Here is a 20,874-nt window from a genome sequence, read left to right as displayed (position 1 = left end):
GAGGAATTGATTACATAAAACTGGTCCAATCTTTTGGAAAAAATTCTGGAAACAGTTGACAAGTCTGGAAATATCAAGAAAATCTTAACAATTCTGTAATATTAGCAGATTCATAACTTCAGTACATATTAAATTCTATTTAGTTAATCTTTTGTTGAAAACTGAAGGATGAATAAATTACACAAAATTCGATTTTTATGCCCCACCTACAATAGTAATGCCCCACCTACGATAGTAGAGGGGCATTATGTTTTCTAGTCTGTACGTCAGTTCGTCCATCTGTTCGTCCGTCCGTTTGTCTGTCCGTTCATCCCACTTCAGCTTAAAATTTTTGGTCAAGGTAGTTTTTGATGAAGTTGAAGTCCAATCAACTTTAAACTTAGTACACATGTTCCCTATGATATGATCTTTTTAATTTAAATGCCAAATTGAAGTTTTGACCCCAATTTCACCGTCCACTGAACATGGAAAATGATAGTGCGAAGTTCAGAGTAAAGTTTTTGGTCAAGGTAGTTTTTGATGAAGTTAAAGTCCAATCAACTTGAAACTTAGTACACATGTTCCCTATGATATGATCTTTTTAATTTAAATGCCAAATTGAAGTTTTGACCCCAATTTCACCGTCCACTGAACATGGAAAATGATAGTGTGAGTGGGGCATCCGTGTACTATGGACACATTCTTGTTTTAAAAAGATTTTGTTGAAAATTACCCTGTCCAGATTAACTTTACAACTTAAATATGTTTGCAAATGTAGGGACCTGTTGGAAAAACTTTATGAGTTTTATAATACAAAATAGGTATCAACAATTACATACTACAAGCCAGTTTTGCACTTCATGCAACCTGGCCAAAAAAGCAAAAGTAATAAACAATAACAAAGCTTCATTCCAAAAATTGTCTTTGAAACTTTTAACAGGAGGCTGTCAATAAGACAGCAAACCAGGTTTTACTTACATGTATTGAAAAAGCAATCAAGAGCTAAAACTCCTGGACAGCATAAGTGGTATTTGTAAAATTCAACCTTGACCTCCTTCTTGTCTTTAGAAACAACATATTAAAATTTTACAAGGATCAGTTTAACTTTTCTTGATTAAATGTACAGAAACAACATAAAGTGATATTTTTCAATTAACTTAGTCCACAAATCCTGAATAGAAAGTATATATAGTCAATTTTAAAACTAAACCTCCATTTTTTTATCGAACGCTATTGCACAAAATAATTAAATTTGAAAAGGACTGATTTTGTTCTCAAGTTATTACATTGTTGTTCACAGAAACAACATAAACAGTAATCTTTCATTTTAAAATAAAGAACATATTAATCCCTGAATGGCCAAAGTGAAAATCTTCGATATCTAAGTTGACCTTTATTTTGTCTAGTAAATAAATCAATCAAATAAAAAATCACACAGATGCCAATCATTGCTATTAAGGCAAAGTTAATACTATAAATGTACCAGCATTAACACTTACATTTCCTTTGTATGTCTGTTTTCAAGTAAAATAGAAGACTAAATTGATGTTTATTGGTAGTTTCAACACAATTTTATGTTCTAATTAATATTTCTTATAATTTGCTATATCAAATGTACAACATAAAATGGAAATTTGGACTGCAGATACAAAACAAATATACACTTGACACCCTGGATGCTTTACTTGACTATCTAATTTACCTGACTGGTCAGCTGACGTTATATCTAAAATCAAAACACAACTTTAAATACTTAATACAATACTGTCGATTCATTATTATTTGTTGGATACCAGTTTTCGTGGATTTCATGGGTAAATGGGATCCATGAATTTCAATGTTCAACGAACAACAAATTGTTCATAGGTGTGTATGCAAACTTCAGCAAAAACACTAAATTTAATATCAATGAAAAGTGTAAGTTTTCTTTATCCTCGAAAATTTGAACCCACAATAATAAATGAATCCACAGTATAGGTCTTGTTTAATGCATCACAGTAACGTCCAGGATACATGGCTTTTAAAACATGATGCACTTAACCTACTGAAAAGTTAGAATATTTTAAAATGGATTACTTTTTTTTTTTATTTTCAGATCAATATGAAATTGCTTAAATATCTCCTCTCATAAATTTGATCTTTAGAGAATAGAATCAGAGACAAAAAAAAAAATACACAAAAAATAAAAATCTTTAAAAATTTAAACTCCACGAATAGAATTTACTTTATTAGCACTAAAATTTCAGAAATTTAAACTCCACAAATATAAACCACTTTAAAGTATTTGCTTATCCAGTACATTTATTATAAAACAGCTGTTGATATAATAATGCTTTATAAGTCATCTTATATTACTTCAAAACTAATTAAAATCAAGCATACAAACCATTAGTTTTATGTAACAAATAAATTTAGACAAATATGCATGTATAAAAAAACAAAAATATTACCAACCTGCATATTCAGGTGCAATGCAATGCATATTCTTTATATCTTTTCTGTATGTCTTTACATGATGCATAGCATCTGGAGCAACTGTTAAACATATATAAGGCAAATATTAAAATATACCTTTACACACAATATTAAATTTACATATATGTCCAAACCAGTATTTTGACTTTATGTCAATGATTACAAATACTATCTTTATACATCATGATAAAAAAGCAAGACTATAAGTTCTTAAAAAAACCTATTATTATCAGAAAATGTTCCTCACTAGGGTTGAAAGATTAAATATATGTATATATTTCACTGCGAAAACTCTAGTCCTTTGATAGCTTCTAGATAGTGTTTTCTTCGAGTTTTTAAGTTGTTGGGTAACTGTCTCATTGACATATATTACATATCTCCATGTACTCAAATCTGAAAATAGGACACCAAAAGAAAGGACCAATGGACCAACTTATTTTACACCAGTCTCATTTTTTTAATTTTTGTAGATGGAGGAGATCCTAGCATCGAGTAAAAAAATTAATTTGTGAGAAAAATTAGAACTTTACTAAGCAGTTATTAGTGTTATTTGATATTAACATAACTTGTGCTCTTGGCAGGCAACAATTTTCTAAATCCCATTAGTTCACCCCCAAAACTCAGGAGAGTTTCAAAGTTAGAGAGTGGGAAAATGCTTTGTACATTTTCACAGGAATGTCAAAGTTGAACTATGCTTTTGACCCTAGCTTAAATTTTATGGTTTTCTGCTTGTGCATGTGTCACCTTTTAGCAATAGTGAATAGTCATGACAATTACCCAACACCTACGGGTTGGAAAGAATTTTTCAAAGTACTTATCATGCTCAGAAATTTATTAAGTTGAACTAAGTTGTTGACCACAACTTTCAATTTTTAATTCCAGGTAAACTACACACCTTCAAGTAATGATGCATAACCATGCAAAGTTTCATAACATAAATCCAAAGGGCAAAATAATGTGGCAACAGAGGCGGATTTAGGGGGAGGGGGGGCCTGTCCTTTTGTTTGAAAAATTTGGTTGATAATATAGGGAATCACTAAAGCATGACTAGTGGTCTCCTCTTAGGCAATCTGTGGGCCCCCACTTTAAAAACTTCTGGATCTGCCACTGGGCAAGTCATTGTGTGCACAAGTGTTACCAATACCCAACCATTATACTTCTTCCCGAATAAGTTAAATACCTCATTCAAAATAAAATTAAGAATGGACTCTTATTTTTTTTTTTTAATATTTGAAATTTGAAATTGAAAAATAAATTTGTATTCTAAATCACACAACTGGCTAGGATATATCTGTGTTTTTATTTGTTAAAACTTGTTAACCTTCATAATATATACGGTACATGTTTTGTATCTATAATGTATTCAACAATTTAAACTTACAACTATAATATCAAAGGTTCTGTTTATTAATGTCATTTTGTATTTGTTTTCTGCAACAGATATCTGGTTATTTTTTAAAACATTTGTTTTAGTATATACCATAAGACCATGTTACTGTCTGACTCTTAGGTCAAGTATTGGTTCCTTTAATTTCATGCAACTTTTAAAGGAGTAGGGGCATTAAGGCCTAGTTTTGGCCCAATAAATGAAATGTTTGATAACCATTTCAAATTGGCACATAATGTTTAGAAATGCATAGGGTCAAGAAATATATAGGAAAAACATAAAGATTTTTATCTGATGTCAGATGACGTCAAAATTACGTTATAATATGTACTGTTTTCACAAAAACGATGAAAAATACAGAGTTAATGCAGTTTTCTATCTTTATTTCCATTGTGGAAACATCCTGCGCAGCTGAGAAACTACAAAATAATTTAACAAAAGCTTTATTATAACTATTGGCATAATCTCACCAAATATAAAGTTGTTTCTTGGGTGCGCACATACTTTTTCAATCTAAAATATACTTACAATTTTATGAAAAAACAATTAAAATCACGAAATTTCACAAAATATGCAAATAAAGGTCATGATTTGTTGCCATGGTAACTTGTTCGATGTCAAATTTTTAAATTTTTTTTTTAGTACCTTATACCTTAGTAAAGTTTTCAGTAATTTAAGATTATGTATGATAACTTTTAAATTTGCAGTAATTTTTGGGCCAAATATGGGCCTTATTGCCCCTACTCCTTTGAATACATGCAGTATATTTTTCTGACATTCTTTGTTAAATCTGTTAAATTAGTTTTAGCAGTTTAAAGTTCAAGAAATCAAAAGAACTAAAGCTATTACAATAATATACATGCTATAGTATACATTAACTAGTTCATGAAATTGTTATGTGCAAGTTCTAATATAAACCAACCATATGTAGTGTTGGGCAATTAAGATAAAATCCTGTAAACCATATTTGTAAATAATCACAAGTGTATAAACAATTGTTATCCATTTCATTTAAACATGATGGTTAATAATTTTTAATACAACTATCAAATAACAATTGAGGTAAAAATTTGTTCAGCTTGATTTTGGTGTAACCCACATGATATAACTTTTTTTTTACAGTAATATAGAAAACATAATTGATTATGAACATATGATATCCTAGATTTCAATGATAGATAATTGATCATTGGAGATAATTATTACAACAGCAACATAACGAAAATAATTTGAGGGTGAAACAGAACTACCAACATAATTTGAGAGTAAACCAAAACAACCAACTTAGTCTGATGGTCTAATAGGACAACCAACATAGTCTGAGGGTCATGCAGAACAACAACAAAGTCTGAAAGTCAACCAGAACAACCAACATAGTCCGAGTGTATAACAGAACAACAAACATAATCTGAGAGTAAACCAAAACAACCAACATAGTCAGAAGGTCAAAACAGAACAAGCAACATAGTCTGAAGGTCAAAACAGAACAACCAACATACTCTGAGTCAACCAGAACAACCAACATAAGCTGAGGGTTAACCAGACCAACCAACATAGTCTGAGGGTCAACCAGAACAACCAAGATAGTCTGAGTCAATCAGAACAACCAACATATAGTCTGCAAGTCAACCAGATCAACCAACATAGTATAAGATTCAACCAGAAAAAACAACGAAGTATGAGGGTAAACCAGAACAGCCACCATAGTCTGATGGTCAAACAGCACAACAAACATAGTCTTAGTCAACCAGAACAACCAACATAGTTTGAGGTTCAACAAGACCAACCCACATAGTATGCATCAACCACACCAACCAGCATAGTCTGAGAGTCAACCAGAACATCCAACATAGTCTGAGGGTCATACCGAACTACCAACATAGTCTAATGGGTCAACCAGAACTACCAACATAGTCTGAGAGTCAACCAGAACTACCAACATAGTCTGAGAGTCAACCAGAACTACCAACATAGTCTGAGAGTCGACCAGAACTACCAACATAGTCTGAGAGTCAACCAGAACATCCAACATAGTCTGAGAGTCAACCAGAACAACCAACATAATCTGAGGGTCATACAAAACTACCAACATAGTCTAATGGGTCAACCAGAACTACCAACATAGTCTGAGAGTCAACCAGAACTACCAACATAGGATGAGAGTCAACCAGAACTACCAACATAGTCTGAGAGTCAACCAGAACTACCAACATAGTCTGAGAGTCAACAAGAACTACCAACATATTCTGAGAGTCAACCAGAACTACCAACATAGTCTGAGAGTCAACAAGACCAACCCACATAGTATGCATCACCCAGACCAACCAGCATAGTCTGAGAGTCAACCAGAACATCTAACATAGTCTGAGAGTCTATCAGAACAACCAACATAGTCTGAGAGTCAACCAGAACAACCAACATAGTCTGAGAGTCAACCAGAACAACCAAAATAGTCTTAGGGTAAAACAGAACTACCAATATAGTCTACTGGTCAAACAGAACAACTAACATAATCTGAGAGCCAACCAGAACAACCAATATAGTCTAGAAGTCAACCACAATAACTAAAATAGTCTGACATTCAACTAGAATAACTAAAACATAGTCTAAGTGTCAAAATATGCAACCAACATAGTATGAGGGTCAACCAGAACAACCCACATAGTCTGAGAGTATAACAGAACAACCAACATAGTCTGAGAGTCAACCAGAACTACCAACATAGTCTGAGAGTATAACAGAACAACCAACATAGTCTGAGAGTCGACCAGAACTACCAACATAGTCTGAGAGTATAACAGAACAACCAACATAGTCTGAGAGTCGACCAGAACTACCAACATAGTCTGAGAGTATAACAGAACAACCAACATAGTCTGAGATTCAAACAGAACAACCCACATAGTATGACAGTCAACCAGAACAATCAACATAGACTGAGTGTCAACCAGAACAACCAGCATAGTCTGAGATTCAAACAGAACAACCCACATAGTATGAGTCAACCAGAACAATCAACATAGACTGAGTGTCAACCAGAACAACCAGCATAGTCTGAGATTCAAACAGAACAACCCACACAGTATGAGAGTCAACCAGAACAACCAACATAGCCTGAGGGTTAACCAGAACAACCAACATAGTCTGATACTCAACCAGAGCTTAAAACATAATCTGAGGGTCAACTAGAACAACAAACATAGTCTGAGGGTCCAACAGAACAAGCCAAATTAGAATGAGTATCAATCAGAACAACCAACATAGTATGAGGGTCAAACAAAACAACCAACATTGTCTGAGGGTCTAATAGGACAACCAACATAGTATGAGGGTCAAACAAAACAACCAACATTGTCTGAGGGTCTAATAGGACAACCAACATAGTATGAGGGTCAAACAAAACAACCAACATTGTCTGAGGATCTAATAGGACAACCAACATAGTTTGAGGATCTAATTAAAAAACAAATAGTCTGATGGTCAAATAGAACTACCAACATAGTCTAAAAGTTGAACCAAAATAGTCTGAGAGTATAACAGAACAACCAACATAATTTGAGTGTATATAAACAAAACAACCAACATAGTCTGAGAGTATAACAAAACAACCAACATAATTTGAGAGTATATAAACATAACAACCAACATAGTCTGAGAGTATAACAGAGCAACCAACATAATTTGAGTGTATATAAACAAAACAACCAACATAGTTTGAGAGTATATAAACAAAACAACCAACATAATTTGAGAGTATATAAACATAACAACCAACATAGTCTGTGGATCAAACGTAGCAACCAATATAGTGTGAGATTCAAACAAAACAACCAACATAGTCTAAGATTACCAATTGCTTAGAGTAGAAGTTGCAATACTAATGTTCTTCATGTCTTTGAACTCACAACCTCTTGCACTCCAGGCAAGCAAGCTATGATGAAACCACTGAGTTGTTTATAACTAGCTATATGCTTTCCTCATTAAGTAAAGATAATGAATTAGTATACAGGTAATCTATAATTACCACTATTATTTCAGAGACTTTGACAAAAAGAAGAAAAGTTGAAAGATGATTGATGAGTAACAACAAATCCGCCCATTAAGGTTAGGAGCACTTATTTTTCAACTTCATTTCAGGATACAGAAAACATCTTAAAAAAAACAATTGAATTTTCATGTTCAATAAGCATTACAAAAGTTAACCTGTCTTCAAAATAACATAAACCTTTTCCAAGTTTCATTCCTACATATAATTTTTAGCATCTACAGATACAAGTAAAAAATGGTGCACAAATTGGGAGTACAATACAACAATCAAGATGCATTTTAAACTGTGACCTATTCCTAAACTAAAATTAAAGAATTTCTTATAGATAAAATGTGCTGACATATAACATTAAATAATTCCAGTATTATAAATTGGAGATGGCAAGGGTAAGCACACAACAAAACTAAGAAAACAAGCTTTAAAACTTTTAGAATACAAACAAAGCAAAGTAAAAGTGGGGTGGATTATCTTTCCCTATCTGTTTTATTTTATCATTTTGTTCAAATGTCTAATCATAAAATTAAAACAATGTCATCATAAAAATTGATAATATTTATAAAATTTCTATTTGAAACATTCTTTCATAAATATTGGACGTCACAGTGTATTAAATTTTTCAAAATCGATTAATTCAATTTAAATGAAAATAACAACAGAGACAACAGCAAAGAACATTATTAGCACTGTGTTATGGAGAGCTTCACATAATAAGAGGTGGTGCATTCTTTTATTTTCAATTTGGACCTGCTGATTCTAGATGAATTTAAAAATAGATTTATTCTGGTTATTATTATCAAACACCAGAACATGCTTTAGTTTTCCACCACACTAATACAGTAGTACAGCAGCATTAACCTTTTGTCTCCCTGATTTCTCCTGTCACATAACAGACGGCTCCATATTCTACAGGGAAAGAAAAAGTAAAGCAAAAACCAATGACACAGATAGGTCAAATAATAAAATAAAACATGAAAGTTTTCTCTTGTTCAGAAATTAAATGTTTTGCAAATAAAAATCCCAAATGAGAAGCAAAACGATTTAAATGTGACAATCCTCGTGTAGAAATTTCATTTTTCAAACTATTCTTATTTTTTGTGTTTCAGAGTTATAACGCATTAGTAATTTGCCATACATTAAATGCTGAAATAGATATCCAGCTAGTGTTAAGCATTTTAATTTTCCAGTGTATCACTTAGTGCTAGCTTGAATTTGATTGAAAAGAAATTCTCTAGCAGCTTATAAACTACTAGACAACTTCGAGGAAGCTCTCATAAGAAGTGCTCCTTGAAAAGTTCTTACTCTAGAATTAAATACACTTTGTTAATAAAAATCAAGGAGGTTATATGAGAAGGAGAGAGGACGAAAGACGATAATTACACATAAAATATTACCGACTTTTCTGGAAGTGGGTGATAATTAGTTGAGATCGACTCTGTCACAGAGGGAGATTTTGTCCTAATTACATACCCGAGTAAGAACGCAAACACCAGAGGTGTCATAAACTTACCGGATATATACACATGGAAAAAAGTATTGCAACACCTTGATTTTTTAAACTTGAAAAATCAGTCTCTTATTTTGGATGGAATATGATAAAATATTTGTAAAATAATATTGAAACGTAGTTAATGATGACATTGGCATTAAAAAGAACAAAAAATTAATGAAAAAAAAAGTTTAATCTAACCAAAATTTTTATAACAAAATAAGTGTTTTTGGTACAAAAAAAGACATTTTACAACTTTTGCTGTAGTCGAACTTTATAATGTCAGACATTTCAAAATTAATCTTTAGATGATTGTTCATATCATGGTTGATCCTTATACGCCAAAGAATTAGTACTTTGTGCGCAGCCTCCATTCAAACAGATAACCACATCTTAACGTCTTCTGATTCCTGCCATAAGTCGACTAATTTGTTGCTAAGGGAGCAGCAACCATTCTTGACGAAGGGTATTGTTTATTTCATGACGTGTTTGAACTAGGATGTCCTTTCATGCACTTTACGCCCAATAGTGTACCATATATGCTCGATATGGTTCAAATTCGGACTACGATTGGGCCAAGGAAGATAAACCGAATTCCATTGGAACAATGGATCTTCCTCCATGACGCCAATTTCTAACTTTGCCGAACTCTGCACTATATTAGATATGTGAATCTGTGTGTCTATTCGTAGGCAAAGGTCCCCCAAATGGTATTATCGCACGATAACCAGTAGCGATGAGCCAATCTCGAACAGTTCTTGTTTAAAGGCTCCTGTATGGTCATCACTCTCTTTTTAGGAATGTATTGTTTGCAATGGGTTTCCTTCTGACCAACCTTCATTATGCTTGATTTTCACTAGCAGATGTTATAGGGGGTCTTCTTGACCTCGGATGGTCTGTAACATCGTTTCTTGACTGATTTTTATTCTCAAAACGACTTATAGTGGAATGGTGATGACCAACAATACGTGCAATTGTCACAGCGACATACCTGCTTCCCTCATGCTGATTATCTGCCATCTTGCTGCAGTTATGAGTTGTGGATGACCAATTACAAGGTCTCAATCACATAAATTTATAAACTTGGTTATTTTAAGTGTTGAAAACAATGAGGATAAAAACAGCTGTTTTAGTGTTTACGAGTATAGTACCTGCATGTGCAGATAAGAACTGATAGAGTCGATATTTATTGATTAAACTCAGGTGATATTTGAATAATGTTTAATTAGTTCTATTTCAACAAATTATTTAACAAAAAAATTAAAAGTGTTTTTTAATTTGAATTTCAATTTGGTGTTGCAATACTTTTTTCCATGTGTATATAATTATAGACATGTTAAAAAGATTTTTTTTATATTTTTTATTAAGTAATTAAAAATTCAAATTTTATGTTACAAGTAAACTTATTACCAATGGAAATAAAACGAATATCCGTCTCATTGGCGTCAATGTCAATATCAACAGAAAGTCACTTTTACGTTGCTCCCGATAAATTTCTCTATGTTGCAATTGCAAATAATCCTTCCGGTTGTTACCGGTCACCGTAACTAAAGTACTTTGCTTATTCCTATACTTTCCATAATTATTACCTGCCAATACTCATAAACAGAAATTGAAAGGTGAAGCGAAAATTTTTATTTAAAGCAATGTAGTGTTGATTAAAATCGCACAAAAACTTTCCTTTAAGCCCTCATAACTTTGTCATTTCTTTATATTTTTTCACCGTAGACAGACGATTGATTTTGAAATTGTGCGTCAAATCTTTTTCCATATCATAAACACCTTTACACTGCATTGTTACCAAAAATACACCTGAACCTTAATGACCCAGTCACTAATAACAATCACGTGACATATGCGATTTATCTAATAGCCCAAACTGCTAGCGATAACAGCCCGGTACATCAGAGGGCCATGTCAAGTGGGTGATAAACATGTCGGTGTCTTTATAATTTGATCATTTTTCTTTGATCGAACTGCTATCCTGGGGATTCTTATTTTGTATCAAGCAGAGTGTTCACTCTCCTTTTCATATAACCTCCTTGATAAAATTAAAATAAAAAATATGAATAAAAATTTTAGAAAAATTAAATTTGACTAAAATTTTTAAAGATTATGATTAATAATAGTCATAAAAAATATAAATCTAGATAACATATAAAAAACATGTTAATCTGAAGAAACTTTACAGAGACATGTTCCAAAAAGTAATTGTCAAAAGTTGATAGATTTTCACATCAAAAGAACAAAAAGAAAGGAAAGAATATGACCTAAAGTTCTAATATATAGCTTCATTTCATAGTTCATTAGTTAAATGATTTTGATCACTGTTTTTTTTTGTCAAAGAACAGTGTGTCTAACAAATTACTTATATATACATGTATATAATAGTTGTCAGATTTGCTCAATGATACTACATGTAATATAGGATAGTCATATACAGAGAGGTTGTTAAATAATCAAGTTGACAAATAGTATGTCTGAAGTAATATTCGTCAGAGTAATTATAAGTCACTGTACAGATCTTGGTTTGCCAGACTAAAGTATTAATCAGTACACATCCAATGGATTAAGTGTAAAGACTTAGTGTGAAGGATTTATGTGTTCAGTGAAACCTGAATTCTGAGTAAATAACATAACTCTGCATGTCATTTTTAAAGTTCACAACACAATAAGTATGTGAACTAAGTTGATTCATATGACTTGTAAATTTCAGATCATGAAAATAATTAACCTAGTATTTGTTGGTCTCTTTTCAATAAGAATGCCGTCCAAGATTTTTCATGCTGCCTTTCAACATGACATACAACACATACAATTCTGGGGTAAAAAAACAAGCATCATTTTTCAAATAATTTTTATGTATAAATATCTGAATTATACCACAAGAAACACATTATCATAAGAGTTATTACCAGTGTACAGTGAATATTTGTTATTCATTAAGCACAGGGTTATATTCTTATATATGCAAAGTTAATTTAAGATTTTTTTCAATTGTCATTTACCCCATTTTTACAAACATATTTCAATAATGTTTAAAAAAACACACATAAAATAATCAAATTAAAAAAAAAAAATTGTTGTAATTTGAAAATAATTTTGTTAGCTTTATCCTTTCTTTAATGTTAAGTTATCCTGCAAACATCTTGATGTAACACCAGATTGTAGTGTATTGGAAATTAAAAAAAAAACACACTTAGATCAAAAATCATGTCCTGTAGACGAAGCTATGCAACTTTAACTTTGGTTGAGTTTGATCTAGCAAATTTCAAGGAGTTTGGAGATAAGCAAAGTGTACTACAGACAATGACAATTACAGTCAATATAAGTGATCTCTTTTTTGTGCTACAACTTTATTGTCTAGCATCATTCACACATACGAATTTATTAATCTACTATCTAAATTGGACATGCAATCATGCCTGATAACAAAGGAATAATTGTTTTATGACTTTAACCATATTGTTTGAGTGTAGAAACCTTACCAGTAAGAAGCAGAAGCATACTGAATCAAATTCCAGTAAACTGCTTAATCAACTAAAAGCTGCTTCATTCCTGAATCCTACACCGAAACAAAGAACTTTAGACTGAGTTTCAGCAAACTTGTCAATAATAGAACCAAACTTGAATGGAATACAATATAACCTTAAATAGATGCGAATTTTTTTTGGCTGTTTGCAGAGAAATGGAAAATGAAACTTGAAAAAAATACACTGAAAATGAAATCAAAATCATATAAGATTATGTATTGTTCAACTTTTAACAGCAAAATTTATTATGTGTAACAACAAATGTCATTCATTTCTAGCATTGATTTGAATGGAACATTAAGGATGACACACATGGTTTTTCCTGCTGCCAAATTTTGAATTGCTTTTACTTCTTTAAAAAGTAGGTAATTTGAAATGAGATGCGAGTTCAGTTTCAAGTTTTCAACTTTTTTTATTCACTCAAATTCAGCTTAAATATGGTGGCAAAAAAAACCCAAACTATGGGTATTTAAGATTAAGAACAATGGTAGGACAAACATGGGTCACCATATGGCCTGGCTGCTGATTAATGGGGTCATAATCATAATTAATATCTAGAGTGATATCAAGATTTAAAATTGCTGAAACTACTAATCTAACAAGATCTTATAATAATTTTCTTGCAATTATGGGTTTCTTCGAAGATAGGACTATCAAGTAAATATGTGTTAATGCATACCAGTAAAAGTTTTTGCAAAACCTACAAAAATCAATTTAAATAGAAATTACTTGCAAATAATTACAAACAGATCATTCATGAATGCATTACCAGAAGCTTAAGTTGTGATGAAAGCTAAAAACAAAGCCAATCATATAAAAGCATGATTAATGTAAAAATTAAGATTTAGTGGTAAAGCTTTTTTGCTGAATTATTTGCCGGATTATATATAACTCTCTAGCGCTGCAAACAGGATATAATGAGTTTGATAAACCACTCGCTGATAATATGTATTATGTAATTTCCTTTCATATTCATATAAATCATTGTTAAAACAGATTCTACTTCTTTACCCTGTTGACTACAAAATTTGATAAGTTTAAAATTTAACTATTTTAAGACGTGGATGAATTTTGTAATCATCAGTGTTGTTAGGTAGATCCTATAGATCTGTCATGTGCAGTAAATGGAAACAAACAAATATAAATAAATTACAGGAAAGCAAGAGAATGATACAGCCTTCATAAATTAAAGCAGATCATTATGCATGCAATGCATTTTAAAGCAAACAAATTCTTAACGAGAAATTGTGACTATAAAACCTTTGCATCATTCCTAACTGTTATTAAGGGGTAAAAGAAAGTGAAAATAAACTTATTGAAAATGAAATCATAAATAATTAGCATATGCTGCAAAGCATTTATTCATGCTTGTATTACTCCGCTGTAAAGTGTTGCCTTACCTGAACCAATCTTGATAAGCCCATTATGCTGTATAAATATTGTGTCACAGGCTAAATTTCCATGAGTTATTGGAGGATTGCAGGAGTGAAGGTAGCTAAAAATATATGTCATGGCATGTACAGTTATGTTACATTATTGACAGTCAATGCTGGATTGAACTATAATAAGAGGCTGTCACAACGACAGCAAACCGGATTTATTAACATTTATTTGTGTCCTGGCAATATCACAAGAACCATTACTGATGAATGGTGAAAGTGAAAATCGTCAATATCAAATTTGACCTCCATTTTGTCATCAGTATCAACATATTAAAATTTGAAAAGCTTAGATTGAATGGTTCATGAGTAAATGCAACAACGTGAATGGAAACGCCATTTTACGATCTTTCAAGAACCATAACTCCTGAACGGCAAAGGTCAAAATCATCATTATTTGACTTGACCTCTATTTTGTCATCAGTAACAACATATAAAAATTTCAAAACCTTTGGTTGAATGGTTCATGCGTAAATGCACGGACACGACTGGAAACTTTATTTTTCAATCTTTCAAGAACCATAACTCCTGAACGGTAAAAGTCAAAATCGCCATTATTGAACTTGACCTTCATTAAGTTGTCAGGAACAACATATTAAAATATGGGAAGCTTTGGTAGAACAGTTCATGTGTAAATGCACGGACACGACTGGAAACTCCATTTTTCAATCTTTCAAGAACCATAACTCCTGAAAGGTAAAAGTCAAAATCGCCATTATTGAACTTGACCTTCATTTAGTTGTCAGGAACAACATATTAAAATTTCAAAAGCTTTGGTTGAAAGGTTCATGAGTTAATGCAAGGACAACATTTGATTGCCGCCCGACCGACCGCCCAGCCACCCATCGTACATCCCCAAATCAATAACCAACATTTTTGTCACAAAAATCTGGTTAAAAATTATCTCATTTGACATTTTTCAAGTAAAATTACAGTTAATACATAAATTTGTGAATGTCTAATCTAAATCTTACTGTTACAAAATTTTAACTTTTATCTTGACATGGTGAAGGGAATTATTTTTTACAGTTAATATGAAAATTCATTGTAAAATTATCTTTTAAAAGCAGTTCTCTTTTATATACATGTACAAATGTATATGCAAAGGGGGGTAATTTTTTTTACCTCTGATGAGTTAAGCCTTTTTCAACTGAATTTTATAATTCCTTCTTCTGTTGTACTGTTACACCACTGTCCCAGGTTAGGGGAGGATTGGGATCCCTCTAACATGTTTAACCCCGCCACATTCTGAATGTTTGTGCCTGTCCTAAGTCAGGAGGACACTAAACAATAATTATTTAAAATTCATGTTTGGAAACAGTTAAGTATATCGCAGGGGCAAAAGTAGAAATGGGATTAACTGCAAAATATTGTAGTCACACAGTGACAAGGAGGATAATAAAACATTGGCCTAGCCAAAAATTTGGTCATCTTGATGACTGGGTAACTAATAAGTTTAGTCCCTGCATTCCATATAGTTTTCTCCTTCAAGAATACACCTTAAAGAAATTTCCATGTTGAGCAGAGTTTCTTATTAAGGATAGAGTATCCTGCTAACTTCTTATATTTATAAAATAAAATAAATTTGACACAGAGATATGTCTCATTTGTTGGAATAAAATTCTGAAAAAGACTATCTGATATATATAGCAACATTGCTTATGAATTCAATGTTGCTGGACCAACTAGTGGGTAGGGCCTTGGAACGTTTGACAAGCTGAGATGTACAGCCAGCAATGTAACTTTACAAAAAAAGTTGATCTCACAAATAGTTCAAATCAAACTAACTTAGGAAGCAGAAAACTTATCACTGAAAATTGATAATTCATTGAAAGTCACTGGACCATGACCTGAGAGCAGGACCTCAAAACTGTAGTCAAACTGAGATATACAGATAGTAATGCAACTACATACAAAATATTATTGTCGCAAGAATTTCCTAAAAAGATATCACATTCAAATTATGTTATCAAGGACATGAATGCAAATGAGACAACTATCCATCAGAGACCAAAATAATGTTTACATCCAAAAGACTTTGTTCTAATGTATCATTGTATATACATACCTCAGTGCTGAAAGAATCTGTGTACACCATCTCTTCCATGCCTAAAAAGAAAAAAAAGCGGAACTATTTTAAATCCCACCCAATCTAATATTCAAATGGTGATTCATGGTCAGAAAGTATTTTTTTATATTCTCGATGAGATATTTTAAAAACGTTTTACTTATGAAAGTTGATAAAACTAGAATTTATAGTAATCCTGGAGATATTATCTGAAAAACTTCATTTATCGAATGAATGATAATTGCAGATGAATAGTGTAGTGTTCAAATTCTCGACATTAAGTATTAAATGTCTGTTTAATTTTATCCACAAATGACAAAAGCAGAACCTTTGATTTGAATGGTTCCTGTCTCTTTTATAGTGTGATGCATATTTTCCACATTTCAATTGATAATACCTAACTTTCATATATCACAGGTCCATTTCTCATTCTGGAAATGAGAACTAGAATGAAAATACTTCCTTCTCTAGTATTAAGTGGGAAAATAAACATCCCTGGTCAAGTAATACTGAAGTGGTATTATCTGTACAACCTATTTATTGATTTGCTACTCATTTTATATTCATTTTATATTCACTTCAAACAATACTTAAGCATACCTTTAAATTAAATGTTTTATTATTTTTCCTGGTTTTCTTCATGAATTGAGACAGTGAGCCAGATGACATATATTCTGTTATGAAGATGACCTGAAATAAATGCAATATATAAAGCTAAAAAATCAAAAGAATTGGACAAATCAATAACGAGAGTGCACAGTGCCACTGCACACACCAATTTGTCTTGCCTGCTTAACTGGCCATTGATTTTAAGTTGAACGCCTAATGATAAAGGTTTTACTATAAGTATCACTTTTACTTAGCTAAAAGATAATTTAAAATTATAAATTATGTTTTTTTTTTTGTTCAATCATTAATGAAAGTGAAATAGTGATATAATAATTTGCTATTAGCAGCCAGTATGGTTCCATTTTGTCAAATTAAGCTAAGAAACATTGATGATGAATTATTCACTTGCAAGTGAATAATTCCACCTCATTGAATCCGTATTCATGAGAACTTCAATTTAACCCCTTAGTAGCAGACCAAACGCTTGTAAATTTCTACTTGCAATTTTTTCTGTATGTTTAATGTACAACAATCTAAGCTGCTTGTCTGTTATTTGAAGATAAACAAAAGCAGTTGGTCTGTTCAGAAGCAAATGTAGCAGTAGCAATTGCAGAGTTTCAAATTAAGAGCTGGGAGCTGCAAATTATTACAAAACACAAATTTGCTCACTTCTTTGGTGCTAAAATAAAGAATATTTTGTGTTGTGTTGTCATGGAACCTTTTACTGTCGTTTCAATATTAAAAATATAAAAATGTTTCATGTGTAGTTAACCATCAATCTTAAGAATTCATTTTCTGTAAATCTGTCAGTTGTCTTTATAACCATGATAACTCTCATTGGCAATCATACCACATCTCCTTATTTTTACTACCAGTAGATGAGTTTTTTCTGATGATCATGGTCTTGATTAATGAACCTTTTCCCAGTATTTCAATAAGTCAGTTTTCCATATTTTTTTTTGGCCAACCATACACCTAGTTTAAATAAACCTACCAGGTAAGGCCAGGATTTTTTAATTTGTTGGTTTACGGATCCGCCGACCCAATTTTGCCAATTTCCAGGATAAAAATAAAATTGACTTTTCATGCTTTTTTATTCCCGCCAACCCTAACAAATGCATTATCCCTGAGAAATAATTAAAATACTCTTTATTTTATGAAATGAAATGCAATAATCACTAGCGAAATTGATAACACTTTCTGTTGTGAAAAAATTAACTTCCAGTTTAGGTTTCTAAAAAATAGACAAAACTGACCTTGAAATGTCGTTTGCGCAAATAATTTTGCGGAACGAAACCTGTGTTTAAAACCAATTACACAATAAGTTCGTTTTCCTTATTTGTCATCAGTCTGTAAGATGCACCATCTTATAGAAATAGACTTGTCCAAATGTGGACAGGTGGAAGACATCAAGTTAAAGCACTGAATATTAACAAATTATTTGGAATTTTCTTGTTTCATAGATAATAAAAAAAAATCGTCCATTTGGATAAAAAACAGGAATGCATGACAACAGATTAACCCGATATTCTCGTTTTTCCAGTGGACGAGTCTATTACGTTTTTGACACGTGTGTTGAAACTATTTTCGTACGACGTTTTCACATTTTATTTTTCTTTATCAGTTTTTTGTGCTTGAAGATCATTATTCACCAAGTTTTCTGGAATTGATCATTATAGAGCTACGTGACTCTGTTTTTCTTGTTTGTGAAATGACGATTTTATTTCGTATTTGTACGTGAACACCCCCCCCCCTTTCCCCCCTTTTTTACAGGAAATTATTAGACAATGTCATGCGATGTTTATGACGGCTGAGCAATAATCTTTCATTGAAGTAAAATTTAAGAAATGATGACAAAATAGCATAACAAACATATTGTTAGAAAGGTGAAATATATATATATTTTGCATATTTTTCTGTCTTGAAAATTATTTTTTTTTCTTTTTTTCCTTGACCGACCGACCCGATTTTTTCATGGGGAAAATCCGTAAACCAACAAATTAAAAAACCCTGGCCTAAATGTAACTTTAATATTTACTTACTCTTGATTTTCCATCTTTTGTGTCTGTCCAGTACTTGTGGAATTTGACTATATTTGGATGGTCTAACTGGATTAAGTTATCAAACACCTGTCTTATTTTGTCCTGCAATGATAGTTACATTATTAGTTAATTTTATTGCTTTTACAGATATGTATTCATTTTAATCCTTTAATTTACTTAAACTATTTGTATTAATATATTATAATTACCTGACCAAGGATCCGGAAATTTTTTCACCTAATTTCGGTCATTTTCGGATAACTTAAAAGTTGGTGCCCTTTTTCAAACAAAGATTGTGTGTATGCTCATACAGTGATACGTGTAGCATCAACAAACTTGTTTAACTGTTGCATCGCATTTACTTCAGAAATTTCCCTACCATTTTCCTTAAAATCGATCTTGAGCAATAAAAGGAAGGCAACAGTTTAAAAATGAAATGATTTTAATGACTCAAAACGATAAATTTCTCAAACTTCGCTTACGTTTCTTTCCATTTTGAAGACAAAATTATAACCGGATGTTTTACGACAATAGTAAAACGACCAATTCCAGACTCATTTCCGGGATTAGTTTTGTTTATCAAATTCACAGGAAATCGTTGGCTTTTTAACTGTTTTACCTTTAATAGTGTTTGAATATTAATTATAATAGTTGGACTTTTTTAATTTAGCATGAAATCATTTTGAATTTACGATTTAGTGTCTAATTTTCGGAGGAGCATTTCAAGCACGTGTGTTTGTAGTGAAACAATATTTTGTTCTACGTAAATTAATTTAATTTTAATTTAATTTTAAATCAGAATTGACAATGTCTAAGGTGAGAAAAGTAATTAAATATTGCAGACAGTTGTTATGAACTTTTAATTTCTTTAAAATATTAGTTCTGAGCTTGTGATCAATAGAAAATTTAATTAAAAACACAGGTAAAGAGATTAGCGATCATTAGCCAATATTTCCACGAGGCATTACTATAGTTATTAGGAGGGCCCTCAGGATTATAACACTTTACTAGAGTGGCAGTTTTATAACAGGAAAAGGATAATAAACAAAAAATAAGTTCAAAATGGTGATTTAGACAATGTTAGAAACTCGATCTCAACGAAATGACATTAAATGACCGAAATTGTTTCTGTAAAAAAATAAAATTTGTCCTAAATCCCAATTACTCATTTAGGACAAAATACTTTCAGTTTAGGTCAAGACTGGCATATATGACCGTTTCCAGACCCTTGTACCTGACACTCTTATTCTCATTATATACATTTGACTTAGGCTAATAAGCAATCAATCTTCAAAATTGTAAACATACCGATCTATAAATATAACTTGTCAGGTCATAGAGGAAAGATGCAACTATATTTTAGCTTAATTCAGTTTTTCTTGTCACAAACAGTATGTACTAGAGATGAAGCTTAAAAATTATGTCATAATGGCTTTCTTTTCAGAAAGTTATATGATCATAGGTCACTTCATTATCATATAATATGTATATATTAGATTTGAACTCTGGTGTAAAACTTAATATTTCTTTGAAACATAAAATGTAGGTCAGAGATATAATTGGAAACATAAAACTCCCTAAGGATACATTCAATTGCATTGCTAAACAAGGATTGATATATATATATATATAAAGATTTTTTCAATAAATTTATGACAGATTCAGTATGTAGCAATAGAACTATGGTACACTTGATACTATATATACATATCAAAATATAAAATATAAATACTGTTCATACTTGAGCTAGACCTTCTGAATGTGTGCCAACCCAACATAGTTTCTACAAATGTAGTAACACATATATA

At 31.6% G+C, this 20,874-nt stretch overlaps 1 protein-coding gene across 8 annotated transcripts in view; it reads right to left on the bottom strand.

Moving 5' to 3' along the window:
- Positions 1-20,874, bottom strand: part of LOC139517781 (nuclear receptor-binding protein-like) — a 34,000-nt gene that overhangs the window by 8,158 nt on the left and 4,968 nt on the right. Inside the window, exons 3-10 of one of the 8 annotated variants that reach the window (XM_071309208.1) lie at positions 19,067-19,168; positions 17,016-17,105; positions 16,416-16,456; positions 14,309-14,403; positions 8,745-8,792; positions 2,434-2,514; positions 1,682-1,705; positions 958-1,041 (exon numbers count right to left, since the gene is read on the bottom strand). In XM_071309208.1, the coding sequence (XP_071165309.1) occupies positions 958-1,041; positions 1,682-1,705; positions 2,434-2,514; positions 8,745-8,792; positions 14,309-14,403; positions 16,416-16,456; positions 17,016-17,105; positions 19,067-19,168 (565 nt within the window). The remainder of the gene's footprint in view (positions 1-957; positions 1,042-1,681; positions 1,706-2,433; positions 2,515-8,744; positions 8,793-14,308; positions 14,404-16,415; positions 16,457-17,015; positions 17,106-19,066; positions 19,169-20,874) is intronic. The other 7 variants (XM_071309244.1, XM_071309217.1, XM_071309227.1 and 4 more) reach the window with 7 other exon arrangements.

The sequence above is a fragment of the Mytilus edulis genome, chromosome 1 (assembly GCF_963676685.1).
Source record: "Mytilus edulis chromosome 1, xbMytEdul2.2, whole genome shotgun sequence".
Classification (NCBI taxonomy): Eukaryota; Metazoa; Mollusca; class Bivalvia; order Mytilida; family Mytilidae; genus Mytilus; species Mytilus edulis.
The sequence above is the reverse complement of the archived record's forward strand: the minus strand, read 5'-3'. Positions and strand labels throughout refer to the sequence as shown.